This window comes from Prunus avium, chromosome 8 (genome assembly GCF_965620075.1).
Source record: "Prunus avium chromosome 8, drPruAviu1.hap1.1, whole genome shotgun sequence".
In the NCBI taxonomy this organism is placed as follows: Eukaryota; Viridiplantae; Streptophyta; class Magnoliopsida; order Rosales; family Rosaceae; genus Prunus; species Prunus avium.
Window position 1 is genome coordinate 28,006,310 of NC_142291.1, and position 16,205 is coordinate 28,022,514.

Below are 16,205 nucleotides of genomic sequence, written 5' to 3' on the forward strand. Positions count from 1 at the left end.
TTAAGTTAGAAATCTTCATTTCCGTCTTCATCGTTATCTTTAGAGAATGACAAGCATATCCAACAATCTTTAGTATATACTTGTTTCTTTATCGGTAAAGAGATATTCTTCCTTCCTGCAAATCACAGTTTGACACATATGTAAAAATAATTCATCAAAAACAAAAAGAAAAACTTTTGCATACATGTGATACTGCTATTAGTAAGGATGTAGAAACTCCTACTTACCTGGTAACCTGCTTACTTGGTAAGAAAGGAAGTATTTTCCAATCACATATTTTACTTACATAAAAGTATTACAATTATTATAATTCATAAAATTATGTATGTTCCACGTTAAAATCCGTAATATAATACCGCTAAAAATATTAATTACAGATTGAATCGAGGAGTACTTGTCTCATACTTCTCCCATTCCGAGTAACTATACAGAATTTGAAATCAAATCTTGTATAAAGCTAGAAACCAAATCAAATAATTGAAGATCTGGCCGGCCGCCATCCAGAATCTCCGCACTTAATTCATCCCATTAGGAAAGTGTCCCTACTGGTTGGTGGCAAAAGATATTTTCATTAATTAATTAGATTCTAAACTCATAAATCTCAAATATTCCCCACCGGTTGGATGCCACGCGAACGGTCCAATGATTCAAAAGATAAGCGTAGATAGAATATCCCTATAAAAAAAAATTCAAATTAACATTAGACATGAACGATCCAATCATATACAAGTTCCTTGGTAACGAAATTTACTTGGTTAACCTCGACTTCGATTCGAATTATTACACTTGTATTTAATTCAGTATGGGCATTATTGAAATTAAACCCTCGTGGATAAAGTTGTGGTAGAATTCCAAGTGTTACAAGTAATAATAAATTGGGCAATAAGAATAACTTAATTAAATTTACCACACAATTTATTTACCTAAGAATGACTGCGTTTGCGCTTTTAACATGATGGAATTTACTGATTTTACAGATCTGAAATATTAACAATAAACGTCGATTGAAATTTGCTAGCATTTGTAGAGGAAAATTTAAAATGAAAGAACACGGGAGATATGCGAACGAAGAACTATACTTCATTTCTCAAACACCATTTTTTTTTCTTTGGGAACAAAAATACAGGAAAAGTAACATAGTCATCGATCAAAATTATCGAGCGCAGAGAACACACCACCACAAAACTAGAGAGATTTAGAGAACCAGATTCAGAAACCACCTAAACCCTAAAACATCAAAGAAGCAACACTAAATTCCCAAACCCTAAACCTAAAATTTAACTCCTCCAGCTGCCGCCTTCAGAGCCACCGCTGCCCCTGGAATAGCGAGCGCCACCGCCCTCACCACCTCCATAACCACCTTCACGACGGCCACCACCGCCATATCCACCGCCTCCACTGCCATATCCTCCACCGCCGCCTCCACGGCTGTAGCCACCGCCGCCACCTTCACGTCGGCCGCCACCTCCGTAGCCGCCGCCGCCGCCATATCCCCCGCCGCCGCCTCCACGGCTGTAACCTCCTCCGTTACCGCCACCACCACCGCCGCTTCCACGAGACTGAGCCTCGTTGACGGTGATGTTACGGCCGTCGAGGTTCTGGCCATTCATGCCTTCGATCGCGTCCCTCATGGCCTTCTCATTGCTGAAGGTGACAAAGCCGAAGCCCCTGGACCTCCCGGTCTCACGGTCGTTGATGATCTGAAAGCACAAAAACGAACCAAATCGAATCAGATCCATCCATATAATCAAAACAAATACACAAAATAAGCGAAAATGAAAAGGAACCGATCGATCTTCAATCTTTGGGAGAGAAAGATGAAGATGAACGTACCCGATCTTGAGAGTGAGTAATAATAAGAATCATATAGTAACAGAGAATCATAGATCAAGTAACATAGAGAAACAGAAGATCAAGTAGCAGAGAGAGAACAACAGATGGCCGCGAGGCCGAATCGGGTCAGATCCGATCTCTGCGTCAAACGGACCTTCGATTCGATGATCTCACCGAACGGAGAAAAGGCCCTCTCCAGCGCATCATTGTCGGTGGCCCAGGCGAGCCCTCCGACGAAGCAACGGAACTCGATCTCGGCAGAGGCCATTGCTAAAAAGTAACCGGAGAAAAGAGAACTGGAATTTTAGGTAAAGGAAGGAGAGAACAAGAGAGCACGAAGGACTGCTATCCCCAAAGCCTCGTTATATAGAGCCCCTTCCCCCTCAACTAGGGTTAGCTTGTTTGGTTACTCGGGTTCAAATCCAAACCTATGATGTTTGGTTACGGGATTTATAATATCTCTATCCCGGTTTTGAAATCATTATCTGGACACGTCATCGTGTTTGGTACGTTTTCCGATGTGTGATTTGTTTGGTTCGGAGTTATTTATCCTCGTTTCCAAACAGGGAAAGGATAGAGCCGTGGCATTCGGTGCGTTACGGACTCTGGTTGAAAACGATAAAATTTAAAAAATTTAAAAAAATGACTGGGACGGGTTTATGGGTGGGTTCCACTCATCACATGATTGTCCCCGCTGAGATATTTTACTGCTTGGAAAATATCTCGCGAGTGTAAGTACGGGATTACCCTTGTCTTTTGCAGGAAATTGCTTGTGTGGCCCTCGTTTGGTATCTCCGCGCCCCTGACCCTTTGTTGTTTTTTTTTGTTTTTGTTTTTGTTTTTTTTTGTCTGAACCACAAGGTAGTCCTGGATATGCCCCAATTATAGGTGGCACTTTTAAGCCTTAACCACAACCCAGACTAATCCCCGCTCACATTGGGTCAGCCCGTAAGGGGTAAAGTATTGGCCAAAGTGGTGACTCCATACGAGAGCGGGGATCGAACCCCTGACCTCTCTTAAGGAATGAGAGTGCCGAACCACTCACACCAACCACCTTGGTTCCTTTTTTGTTTTTTTAATGCTTTGGCACTATCGATATGAAGAAATTCTCAACGGATATGCACCTGTGGTCACATCATATGGCCTCACATGGATATACTATTGTATGTGATAATGCCTAGTGGTATTATTTTACGCGATTACAAATAGGTGGTGTTATTAATTTATTCATGTTTTAAATTTACAGTCTAATGTTAGTTTTAGATTTTTATAAGAACAAGAACATTTAAAAGAGTTTTGTAACTCAAATGGTTACATCACCATTAATGAGGCGTTTGTTGAATTAGCTCTGGTCTTTGATGTGTTTTCAAGTAGTTATGGATTTCAATTCCTATGGCATTCGAGGGTGTGAATTTATCCCTCCGCTTTTTGACTTTGACAAACAAAAAAATACTAAAATTTTTATATATTTAGACCGAAAGTCATATATTCGAATTTCTCTACCCCATATTGTTTGTATCAAAAAACAAATAGGGAAAATCAGATGCCCTGTGCGGTGCCACCACTTTCGCCGCCCTATAGTCGACATGTTTCTTTACATTAAATTTTTTATTAATTTTTTTATTAATTTTTTTATTTTATGATCTGCAGGCCCAATCAGAGTTCTTGTTCATTGATTGACCTTATGGGCTGTTGAGCATTCTTGGCTATATATGGGCCTGCTGGTGTCAGTTTTTATGCTTTGATTGGAGAGAAGTGAACCTTCCTACGGCTTTAGCCCAAGATTGTTATAAAATTACAGGTCTGGTATTTGGGTTTCAACTTTAAATCACAAATGGGTGCCCATATCATAATCACCGGCAACAAATACATGCATAACGCATTTCCAAATGCCCTTTTTAAGCTTGCGTCTTCTCTACTGACTATTTTCTTTGCATTATTTTGCATTGTTAAGAGCTCCTGGGTAGAATTTGTTCTTAAAAACCGGCTTGTAAGTGAAGAGTGTTCAAGAGCTCTTAAAGCACTATAGGATATATTATTTTTCCAACGTGGGATCTTGAGTCCTAACATTCCACCATGCTTCCATACCCAACGTTCTCGTTGGTCCATTCTATCGACACTGACCCGATGGTAGCCCTTTTCTTCCTTTGAAGCGACTTCACTCAACTATCAGTATCCAATGACTCGATATCATGCCCATTCATAACATCGATCATTTTAATCCAGCTTATAGGTCGCCCCTTTCATGGAATTGGGCCCAGTTGCATGATGAAACCAAACTCGGATACCAATGTGAAGAGACCACTGGTAGAACTTGCCCCTAAAAATCTGCTTGTAAGGGAAGGGTGCCCAAGAGCTTTCACTCTAGGATATGCTATTTCTCCAATGTAGGATCTTGAGTCCTAACATTTTATATCAACTAGTCAATAATTCCAACACAAACATCCTTAATGTGTACAAACAACGTAAAAATGATAGATGGTGATAGCATTCTAAGCTCGAATCTCCTGTCCTAATAATAATTTCTTTTTTAAAAAAAACACAGTTCTTTTATGCTTCACCTCAAGTACGACAAACCTTTATTCGTGTCGGGCTCTATGCCTCTTAAGTTTCAAGTAACAATATGATCCCAACCCATTCTAACTTCTTAAGCCCATCTAGTTCTGCCCTTGAGGCCAGGAAATAACACAGAGAATTTGGGCCGAGAGTGCCGGTCGAGTTACCTATTTAACATTTTTTTTGGGGTCAATATACCTTATTAACAGTTCAATCAACTAACAGAGGTTGGTGGGCAAATGTTTAGGAATACGTGTTTCACAGCTTGTGCATCCAAATGGAAATTTAATTATAAGCGCCGTTTTTCAATTTTAGTTTTTAGCTTTTATTTTTTATACTAGAGTATAAAGGAAAATGAGAGTACGAATGAGAGTTACGATGAGAATGAGAGTTACGATGAGATTGAGAGAGAGAGGATGGGAAGGAGGAGTAAAATCTTTCACCTGCGCCAGTTGGAGTTTTTTTTTTTTTTTTTTTGGGTTTCTCAACCACTATCCGTATATGGTATATGTTACTTTCAAACCTCCATCATGAAAGTGTGGAATAATGGAAGGGACTTTAGCTGTTGGAGAAGAAAAGGGACCTCTGAAGTGATGAGTTGGGTGCCACGTAAGCACTACCTGAAAACCCTACTTATATCACCTTTTTTTTTTATGGTATTGATATTTTGATTTGTCTTGACAAACATAATAAACTTCAAGTTGCTGCAAAACCAAGTTGGTTGTGCATGTGCAATTGAATATGCAAAAAGTTTCTTTTGTTTTCTTTACACGTATGCACACACGTACGGATATACATAATTATGTTTTCGATAGTTACATACAAGTCTATATAACATATTTCACTCTCGATAGTTTCCCTATGAATTCTGTATTCGCAATTGCGATCGGATCTATTCATTAAACATAATCAATTTAATAAGATTTCTTATCTATCCCTAATACAGAGTAGAGTAATATTGTCTCACTATAGTGTAGAATCCAATATGATAATGCGATGATATTGACTTTTCTTACTTGTCTATGCGTTACATTCCTCAACACTCCACTCTCGTAAATTCAAAATCTTATAAACAAATAGATTTGGCCACAATCAAGAGATTAAAGATAACGACACATTGTTTTTTTTTCTTTGATCAATCTTAGTTTCAACATAAAACAAACAAACATTTTGTTACTACTTTTTTTCGTCGAAAGATTAAGGGATAACCAATTCCAATTGGTCGGGGTCAAACGGTTGTGCAATTGATTTGTGTGATTGATTGACCCTCTAATTTTTTATGTTTATGGGAAGTTGACCTTCTAATTAATGTAATGTGCATTTACGTGATTTATACACAATCAAGTTCTATAATTTTGTTAAAATACACGCTGATTAAGTTAATATAAAAGGAAACAAATACAAAAAAGATTGGAGCAAGTCCTTCCGCAGAAAATAATATGGGGCCATTAATTCCAATTATTGATCATAAAATGACATGTTGATCAATTTAGAGTTATTTACACTAATACATCTTGAGGTTTTCGGTTTTTTTACAAAACCTCCTGAGATTTTAAAAATTACACAATCACCCCTTGAGGTTTCAAATTGTTTTCACAATACCCCTTTGTGTTGTTTTTTGATCCAAAGATTGATGATTATAAATAACTAGTCTCTCCGCACGCGCTTCCGCGCCTGCGAGATGTTATTTTTTAAAAAAATTAAAAATTATTTTAGAATTAAAAAAGATAATGGGTAGTTGTATTCCATAAAAATAGGCCATTATCTAATTTTTCTTTTAATTTTGATTTTTTTAAATATGAAAAAGTGTGAATTTACCATATTATCCTCATTTAATTAATAATTTCAATTCTTAATGTTTGCATTAACAAAGGGCATTTTCTAGTATTTTGAATGTTTCACCATTCTCTGTCTTTTGCTTTATATATATAGATAAAAAAAATGTATTCGAATGACAAAGTCAGCCTTTGAGATTAAATTGCACATACATTCATTAACCTCTTTTTTCTAGAGAATACATTCGTTTATGTTAATTTTGTCATTTGCATAAGATTTATTTATTTATTTATGAAATCATTTATTTTTGGACGAACAATCAACAAAAAGGATTTTGTTAAAGCAATTTGAAACCTCAGGGAGTGCGTGTGTGTGTAATTTTTGAAACCTCAAAGAGTTTTGTGAAAAAACCAAAAATCTCAAGAAGTTTCCATGTAAATAACTCATCAATTTAAACCACGTCCTACCCCTTTCACCTCCCATAACCGCTGTGTTGTTGGGTGACTATGATAATCAGAATTTCTGCCAAACCTCATAAATTTTGTATCCCTTATATTGAACCATCTCCCCATCCAGAACCAGTTATACGGCCCTTATGTCGATTTCTGGTGAAACATGGCCATAAATGATTGTCAGTCTGTTTGCCCCACCCTTCTAAGGACATTATAATCATTGTGATATGGTTCCTATATGTGGAATATTGGACATTCCCTTTAAAAGGAGCAATAAATAAAAAAAGGAAGTAAAAAGCAGGACTTAATCCATATGATTTTGTTGCTACAAAGACTAAATATATAATGTATACATATAACATGAATTTTTCTTCTATGTTAAGTGCAATTTCAACAATCGGAATCATCTATATTTAAGTTTCCTTACAAAAATTTTGTTAAGATTCGAAATTGTTTGGTCATCAAATTCTGTCACAATGAATTCATGTAAGCAAAGCACAATGTTCTACTTTCTTTTCTTTTCTTTTCTTTATTTGAAATTATCTGTTTTTTTTTTTAAAGTTCTTGCTCAGTTTCCCTAGCCCAAACCGTTAAAGGTCCCTCTATTTAGATAAATAAATTGAAAATTACATAGAATTCTAAAATGGCGGAATTTAGATTTTTATATTTTCAATTTCTAGCAATTAAAGATTTTAGTGTTTGGATTTATGTATGTCGAATTTTGTAAATGACACTATGAAAATTGTGAAATAATACATATTTTAGTGGAAATTAAACTTGGAAATTTGATACCCCAATTTTCACACATCATTTAATAAATTCCGCCCTTAAGTTTCCAAACAAACGCCTATGATTTTCAGATGCGTGCTAGCCGCTAACACTAAGCGCCTATGCTATAGTGCAATCATCTGAAAATCATCAAACATGGTATCCACACAATCTCTCTTCGTCTCCAAACTTATCATACAAAATTCAAAAAGAGAGAAAACGTACGTGGTGTGAGATGTAAAAGCATAAATAAACAAAGATATAAGAAAACGCCCACGTTCAATAATAAGTAATTTAGCTTTGATTAGTTGCCAAAGTATATTCTAATCTTTTTAATTAATTATCGTTTTAAATATTTGTACAGTCGCCCACCAAAACAAAATAATATATATAAATGAACATCACATCGCTACAGTTGGATGAACAGGTAGCCAATGTAAAGTCATTCATTGAATCTCTGTCTAGTATTTAAATCTGACAGATTCAGATATGCATGCGTATACAATGTACTGTCTGAGATCTGAGTCAATTGATCCGGGGGTTATCTTAATCTTAGGGATAAAATTAGTTGACATAGCCTTTTAAATTTTAGGGGTTATCTTAATATTACGATAATTTTATTTTATTAAAGGTGAAACTAAAAGGGGCTATCTTAGTATTAGTGAAACTAAAGGGGGCTAACCAAGGTGGTTGGTGTGAGTGGTTCGGCACTCTCATTCCTTAAGAGAGGTCAGGGTTTTGATCCCTGCTCTCGTATGGAGTCACCACTTTGACCAGCACTTTACCCCTTACGGGCCGACCCGGTGTGAGCGGGGATTAGTCTGAGTTGTGGTTAAGACTTAAAGGTGCCACCCATAATTGGGGCTCATCTAGGACCACCTCGTGGTTCAGACAAAAAAATAATAATAATAAAAACTAAAGGGGGCTAATTTTATTCTAAGCTGGGTGGAACGGTGTTGGGGGTTTGCGCTTATAAACAACGGGAGATGTAAGCTTTGAATGAGAGGGGACCTGTAGTAGCGGACGTTGCTCAAACCTACGTACCTAGTACAAGAACTTGTCTAAACCTACCAAGTACCTAATGTAAACCACCTAACTAAGGATTAATGCATGAAAATGTCAAAATTAGGAAGTCAATGGCACACAAACTTTGGATTTTGAAAGATATATATATAGAGATTGAAAGCTACATATGTTAGAAGTATTTTATTAACTTACCTATTTCTTTTTTTAAGATATTTTTTATTAAAAGGAGCGATAATATACTAAACTCACACGCACTACACGGATACTAAAACTCAAATCCAAAATTTTGTCTGGGGAAGCAATTACTCCAAGTCACTACACAAATGAGTCCTTTGCAACTTACCTATTTCTAAGGATAGAAATCAGAGTATGAAATAACTATTAATGGAAGCCCCTTGATGCATAAATAGTAGGAACTATTCGATTGAAGTTTTCAAAGAGTGCCTCTTTAGCTTCAACATAGTAATTAAAAGAGAAGACCATGCCCATACAAACATTAGTTTAGGTCTCCCATCTCCATGGAATGTGTCATCATTGTTCACAAGTCAATTATCTAAACAGAAAAAGAAAAAATTATTAAGATTTGATCTCATCATCAAAATTGTACTTAACAAAGGACAAACATGTGATTATCGTATTAAACCAGTCAATTATCTTACCACCACACATGCATCAAACACTAGGGATATAATATTGGCAATGAGTGACCATTTGGTGGAAATATGAAATGTAAATATACGAATATGCTAGTCAAATGTCTTATGCCCGCAAAATGAATAAAATGGTTTAAGAGAAAGTATGTTTCTACATATAATTTGACCTCCTCTACTTGTAATTCAGTTATTCATCTCTCTCAACTTTTCGATTAATTTTACGGATATAAAATGAAAAAAAATACATGACGTGACATGTTTACTTATCAGGAATTGGTATTCCAATACCTAACTTCCCCGCGTTTACTAACACATAAAGAATAAAAAATTATGTGGGTTTCACCTTAAAATCCGTAATCAAAGAGAGAGTAGTTGATCCGATTCCCTTATCTAAATTCCCCCAATTCTTAAGGTTAGGTAAGTACACATATCCTTAGGGTGGGAACTTATGTTTTAAGTAGACATTTATTTTGACGAATTCTTAGGATATGAACACTAAATAAACACGTGTATAAATACATTTAGTTAGTTGTTAAAAGTGGAAATTTAGCAGAAACGTGTGGGCTTAGCTAGATCGTGACATTTCAGCCGACATTAAGAAAAAGAGCAAAGCAAGTGCACCTTGTATTATATATTGCGGCAAGTGGTGCACCTCAATACACTTACCTCATGAGGAACAAGAAAAAGTGGTTGACTTGACTGAATTGATAAGTTGGACAACTGAGAAAAAATAAAAAATAAAAAAAAGCACAATGGCAAATTGGCAATGCTCAAGGACTTGGTCCACATCACACTAACCAACTTGCTAATTTGCTATTGGCTTAGAGCTACACTTGGCGGTCAAAGAAGCTATTTTGGTCTGAATTTATAGCACAAGCAAATAATGCCTAAGGTCAACTTGTGCAAGAGGGTCTTTGTTTCAACTTTTTTTTCAGGCCTTCTTAGGAGGGAGACGATGGATTAGGCTGAGGGTTGACGGAGAAAAGAAAGGAGGAGATGGGCGGAGGCCACGAGAGGGTTGGGATGAGGTGAGTGAGGAGATGGGTGTTAGGGTTTGGGAAAGAAGATGAGAGATGATTTTTATTTTTAAGTTATTTTTTAAATTAATGTATTTATTTAATTAATTAATAATATATGGACCACGTGGCACTATATGATTGGTCTACGTGACATATTTATTGCCACGTCAGTAATTAACAGACTTGTTAATGGAAAGATTGACGGTATGTATGAAAGTGATAAAAAAATCAACTTCATGTATGTGACTAAGGGATTCGGATCCTCTGCTTTAATTTTCTCTGCCATGATCTGCTATACTTTTGTTCCCCATACGCCACATCATTAAAATTTAATCTAACGGATTTAAAAGTTGACACATCAAAAACTCAATTTACTCCTAATTAAAAAAGAATAAAAAAACCCTAACACCCAACTAACTGTAGTTAACGTCCTAAACCCTCTTCTTCTTTTTTTTTCTTTTTTCTCCTTCTTGCTTCGTTCTGTCCTCCAGCTTTTTTTTTTTTCTCTTCTCCTTATTCACTTTCTGTTCTTCTCCCAAAACCCACCCCTCCCCACCACCTGCCGTTTTCTTCTCCACCCATTCCCCCATGACAACCACCCCCCACTCCCAGGCCAATCCCCCACCCAACAGACCCCTCATCCCTTCTATTTTTTTTCACCCCCGAACCCAGCATGAGGTTATTGGTTAATACATTTTTCTTAATTGTTTTTTTCACCCCCGTGTAAGTGTATCGAATCTAGCTTTAATATGTATTGGGTCCTCGGGACAAGAATTCTATCCTTTTCTTCCTAATTAATATGTATGGGAGAAAAAAAAAAGAGAGGAGGACAGAACAAAGAAGAAGAAGAAAAAAAAAGAGCTTTGGATGTTAACTATTGAATAAAGAGAAGAGGACAAAACCTGAAGCAAGAAGGAGAGGAGCACAGAACCTGAAGCAAGAAGGAGAAAAAAAAAAAAGAAAAAAGAGGAGGACGTTAACTACAGTTAGTTGGGTGTTAGGGTTTTTTTATTCTTTTTTAATTAGGAGTAAATTGAGTTTTTGATGTGTCAACTTTTAAATCCGTTAGATTAAATTTTAATGATGTGGCGTATGGAGAACAAAAGTATAGCAGATCATGGCAGAGAAAATCAGAGCAGAGGATCCGGATCCGTGACTAAGATGACAAAAATTTGGATAAACTTTACTGTACTAAACTGAAAATTACCTTAATAATAATAATAATAATAAGGAAAGCAAAACCCTAGAAAGGGTTTCAGTAGCAGTTGCAGCCACTGAAAATCCGATGGTTGCTTTCGAACAATCTTTTTCTGTGCGTCTCTCTTACTGTTGTTGTTGGTGTTGCTATCTTTAATCATTGTGGCTGCGACCTGTGTAACAGAGAAGAGAGAGAGAGAGAGAAAGAGAGAGAGAGAGAGATACAAATAGAAAACAGAGTTTTGACCACTATATGGGCGTTTGACCTTTGACTCGCGCTTATCCTTTCTGCAACTAGAAATCCATTTTGGTAGTGCGGTTAGATATTTCTCCAATTTTTAGGGTTCGTTTGATACGACGAACTGTCATGAACTAAACTAAATTTTGAGACTGTCTTGGATTAACTTAGATTAACCTAAGCTGGATTAAGTACTGACCTACGTTTGATGATAAGTCGAACTAAGAAGCTGAATTGTAAAAATAGTGAAAACCTATGTTTGGTGCTGTGTCGAATTAAAAAATAATTCTTATAATATTTAAATTTAATTACGAATTTTGACTTAAAAATAAATAAGTTCTACAAAGAAACCCAATTCAAAAATTAAAAATAATAATAAAAAGAAAATAAACCAATAGATGTTGTTAGGGTTGGGGGCAGAGAAGTGAGAGGGAGCCATTGATGTTGTCGGGTTGGGGGTAGTGCAGTGGACAACGATGGGTCGGAGGAGATGGGTTTCCAGAGTTGGGTCGGAAGAAATTCTAAAAATTCATTCTTTTCGATTGTTGTTGGGTCCAATTAGATCTTGGAGCTTCAGTTTTTTCAATCAAGAAAATACACTTGTTGGAGCTTCAGTTTTTCAACCTCAATTTTGTTGAGGTAAAGAAGTTGTGGGAAGAGAAAGTGATGAATGGCGTAAGGGAAGAGAAGCCAGGCCAGTGTGTCGGATTCGCTTGTTCAGTTTAGCGATGGTGCTATTTTGTGAACCACAGTTTAGGTTCACTATATTATAAGAGCCAGTGAGCCATTTTTTTCACTGTTGGACTGTATAGTCTCATTTAAGTTAGTCCCCTTTCTTATCAAACATGGGTTTTAATTGCTATTTAACCAAATCTAGTCCAATGAGACCTACCAAACATGCCCTTAGGGTTTAGGGAATTATTCTATGCTTTAGGGTTTGCTACATTTAAATTATAGAAAATTATATTATATTGTTGTTTTATTGATCAACAGAAGAAATTAATTACATCACTGCCAGGACTAGAATAATTAATTATCCATAGATTAATCCTAGGACAAATTAAACTTACGAGTCATTCCTTCAATACATTTCAAATTGTGAATTGTTCATCTCAATTTGTAAAGAAATGTTATAAGAAGTCAAACATTATTCATTTAAAATTATAAAAATTACGAATCACAAATATGTATTGTATCAAGTCATCTTTTAATACAAGAGTGTTATTTTAGAACGAGATTTTATCAGACACGGTTGTACAAATTTGTCATTTATTTAAACTTTCGACTGTACGGGGAAATTTATTTATGAAAAAAACAAAAACCACTCAGTACTTGCTTGAGCCATCTAATTTGTCCTTATGCACGCTACTTTAACCTAAAACGAAATGTTTCATACCAAAAAACAAAAAACCAATCCCTAAATTCATGCATGTTGAATGCTCAAGAGATAGAGCCCTAGTTTTAAAAAAAGTGTTATTTCAAAAACAAGCAGACACAGGCAGGACCACTGTTCATAAGCTGGCTAGCAGAAAGTCGTTTATTTGACCAAAGAAAGAAGGCCTCTGCGGAAAATGAAGACTTTCCTCACGCTGTTGTAATTTTGTGGTGTGTGGTGAGGCCAACAACAAAGTGAGCAGTTGAGCATTACTTGCTGTTCATGTCCTTCAACGTGGAAGCATGGAGACAAACAGCATGCGTATAGGACTGGGACTGCTGCATGGTCCTTCTTTATAATAACTGATAGATCAACTTGCACTTGTGTTCCTTGTTCTTAACGACGATGGAAATTGCATTTAATGCAATTCAAGAGAAAATTCATTCGCACTTGCTTTTTCTGTCAAAAAAAATTAGTTCAGACTTGATAGGGATGGATTGCCGAACCAAATCTTGAAATTTTGATCTCAAACTGTTGTAACAATATATTACTGACCCCGCCGTGAATTTATGTATTTGTATAACAAAGTAAGGGGGCTTGTAGCTTGAGTGATTAAGAGCATTTACCTATGCACTTGATGTCATGAGTTCGATATCCCCATCCCCAATATCGCTTATATCAAAGACAAACAAAATATAACCATGTTACATTCAGGGACGGACTTTTAGTTTGGCAAACCTGGGCTATAGCCCAGGTGGCCTCTTTTTTCCAGCCAAAAAAATAAAATTCTAGCTCACCCAATTTAAATAACCTAATTTAGTTCTCCTAGTCAATAAAAAGAGAGGAGAAGGGGGGGTTGTTTGGTGTGGTGTGGTGTTGGGCGCCTGGGCTATAGCTCAGGTAGCCTCTTTTTTCTAGCCAAAAAAATAAAATCCTAGCTCACCCAATCTAAATAACCTAACCTCCTCTAGTTGGGGTGTAGGGGAACTCACACACAGCACAGCAAAAGAAAAAAAAGAGAAAAAATAAAATAACTCACACAGCACGTAGGAAAAAAAAAAAAACAAAGAAAGAAGAAGCACCACCCTACCCTCGCATGTAGAGGGGAAAAAAAACGCTCTTGTTACTGCTGCACTCACCTTCAAGACTTAATTCAAGTGAACCAAGTTCCAATATTCGTCATGTAAGCTTCTCTCAATTTCTTGATGCTCTAATTTGAGGATTTTTTTTGGAGTTTATGAAGTATCAATTAGGATTTGCAATTGGGGCATTGGTTTTCAGTTTATGTGTTATGAATTATCAAATAGGGTTTGTAATTGATTTTATTATTCTTGTGGTTATTTTTTTTTTTGTTATCAATGAAATCACATTGTATTGTTGAGCTTTCTATCTACTTAGTATCTAAGTTTAGCCCATCCCATTTTAAAATTCTGAGTCCATCCCTGGTTACATTGTCAATGGTAATAAAATTTGAAAAAAATATTGGTGAGTGCTTATGAAGACATATAGAATTCCATCCAAAATTTTGGTTTCTTTAGGTTTAATATGCTCTCACTGCTTGATAAAATGAGAATTTCATTGTCAACATGCTTGACAATACCATGTATGAGTAGGGAACTTCCAACCATTGAGTCGTTCAATCGTGCATAAACAATTGTCTCTAGCATTTCAATGACATAGATCCATTTTTGTTTTACTTCAACAGGTTCTAGGTTTTTTGTTTTTTGTTTTAAAAAAGAAGAGTTTTTCATTCCTATTTGATGGGTTTATTTGTGAGAATTTCATATATGATCTTGTATCCCACAAACTAGTTTTCGATATCTATTTAATGGATTTCTTCATGAATAGAAGGAAAATTGTCATTTTTGGGTAATGATTTCCCCACTCCCATTTTGACCACTTACACTCCTTTTTCAGTTATAAAATGGAGTGTAAATGGACAAAATTGGAGTGGGGAAATCACCACTCTTTGTTTATGTAAATCAGAACGATAGCAGCCATTATCTTATACTTTTCAATCTGAAGTGAGTAAATCGAGATATAAGAATATAATACATTTGCGAACTAGTAAAAATTAGTCATTCAACCTCCCATTGAAGAATAGTTCGACCAAAAGGTAGGGTAGAGAAATAAATGTGAGAAAAATACTTATAAAAAAAACCAATAAATACGTTAGCTCGAACCATTATATATATATATATATATATATATATATATATATATATATTGACATCCTTTCTTAATTTCTCACCTTAAAAAAGAAAAGAAAAAGAAATAGAAGCTGGGTAGTTTCAACTACTCTAAATCACGGAGAGTGAGATTGAATTCATATGCAAAGAGGCAAGCACACTGTTTTGGTCAATTGGCCTAACTCACATATGCAACATACTTTCTTGACTTGGGTTTTTATTTTTTATTTTATGAACTAGGCCATTATTTTAGTTTTATTTTTCTGCGGTGGTAATGGGTTGGGTCGTTTTTTGTCCCAATTTGTAACCCAATTCGAAATAGAGCAGTTTTATGATTTCTTGGATCCAAGATTCACTTATTATTAGGCCAACTCAATCCAATCCAACCAATCCTTTTGTGATTGGGTTGGGTGGTTCGGTCGGGTTAACTCAAAATTAACCTCACTTTACATTTTGGTTCCAACCTGTAACTCAACCCGCACATAGAGGTTTATGATTTTTTGAACCCAAGACCACTTCATTAGTAAACTAATCCAACCCAAGCCTTTAATAATGGATTGGGCGGTTCGGTTGGATTGACCCAAAATTATGCCCACCCCTACTAAGCACCCCACTATGCAAACCAAATGAGCCCTAATAATAATTAAAAAAAATTACAATAAACAATTACAAATTCAGACATTCAAATATATTAAAATTAACTCAAGCAAAAAATAAAAAAGACAAATGACATACACTTGCAGTCTCTCATAATACACAAGTAACATTTTTAAATTTAAAAGCTAACGATGAAATGATTTGATTTAGTCCATTTTTTATTCATCTAAATCGAAAAAGAAATGCAGTTAATAAGTTCTTTATCTTCAAATCCAATCCAACAAACAAAATTAAAAAAAATTGAATTTGATTGAACCTTTCACGGTTTGCATGAATAGTTTGAACTTGTCTCAGCAGACCATTTCATAGAAACGAAAAGGTTCTTTATATACATACATAATTTTAAAATAAGAGTATATATCTCATGTCATGTATTGATTTGAGAATAAGTTTTCAGAAAACTGCCCTTTGTAAGGAAAATTATGTTTTGAGATAACAAGTATTGTTGTTGAGCTGTAATTCTTTT

At 35.6% G+C, this 16,205-nt stretch overlaps 1 protein-coding gene across 2 annotated transcripts; it reads right to left on the reverse strand.

The window, feature by feature from the left end:
* Window positions 1-1,060: 1,060 nt before the first annotated feature.
* On the reverse strand, window positions 1,061-2,180 carry LOC110770159 (glycine-rich RNA-binding protein GRP1A). Of its 2 annotated transcripts, none has more exons than XM_021974248.2 (2): window positions 1,988-2,180; window positions 1,061-1,700 (listed from the first exon to the last, which is right to left on the reverse strand). In XM_021974248.2, the coding sequence occupies exons 1-2, from the start codon at window positions 2,099-2,101 to the stop codon at window positions 1,278-1,280; spliced, it is 537 nt and encodes a 178-aa protein (XP_021829940.1). In that variant the 5' UTR covers window positions 2,102-2,180; the 3' UTR covers window positions 1,061-1,277. The 2 variants fall into 2 exon arrangements, with proteins under 2 accessions (XP_021829940.1, XP_021829947.1); XM_021974255.2 differs by lacking the exon at window positions 1,988-2,180 and adding an exon at window positions 1,834-1,981.
* Between the last annotated feature and the right edge of the window lie 14,025 nt (window positions 2,181-16,205).

Excerpts from the sequence above, each read along its gene's own strand:
- LOC110770159 (XM_021974248.2), bottom strand. The coding sequence starts at position 2,101 with ATGGCCTCTGCCGAGATCGAGTTCCGTTGCTTCGTCGGAGGGCTCGCC. Across the intron at positions 1,701-1,987 it reads GTGAGATCATCGAATCGAAG|ATCATCAACGACCGTGAGAC; the intron begins GTCCGTTTGACG and ends TTGTGCTTTCAG.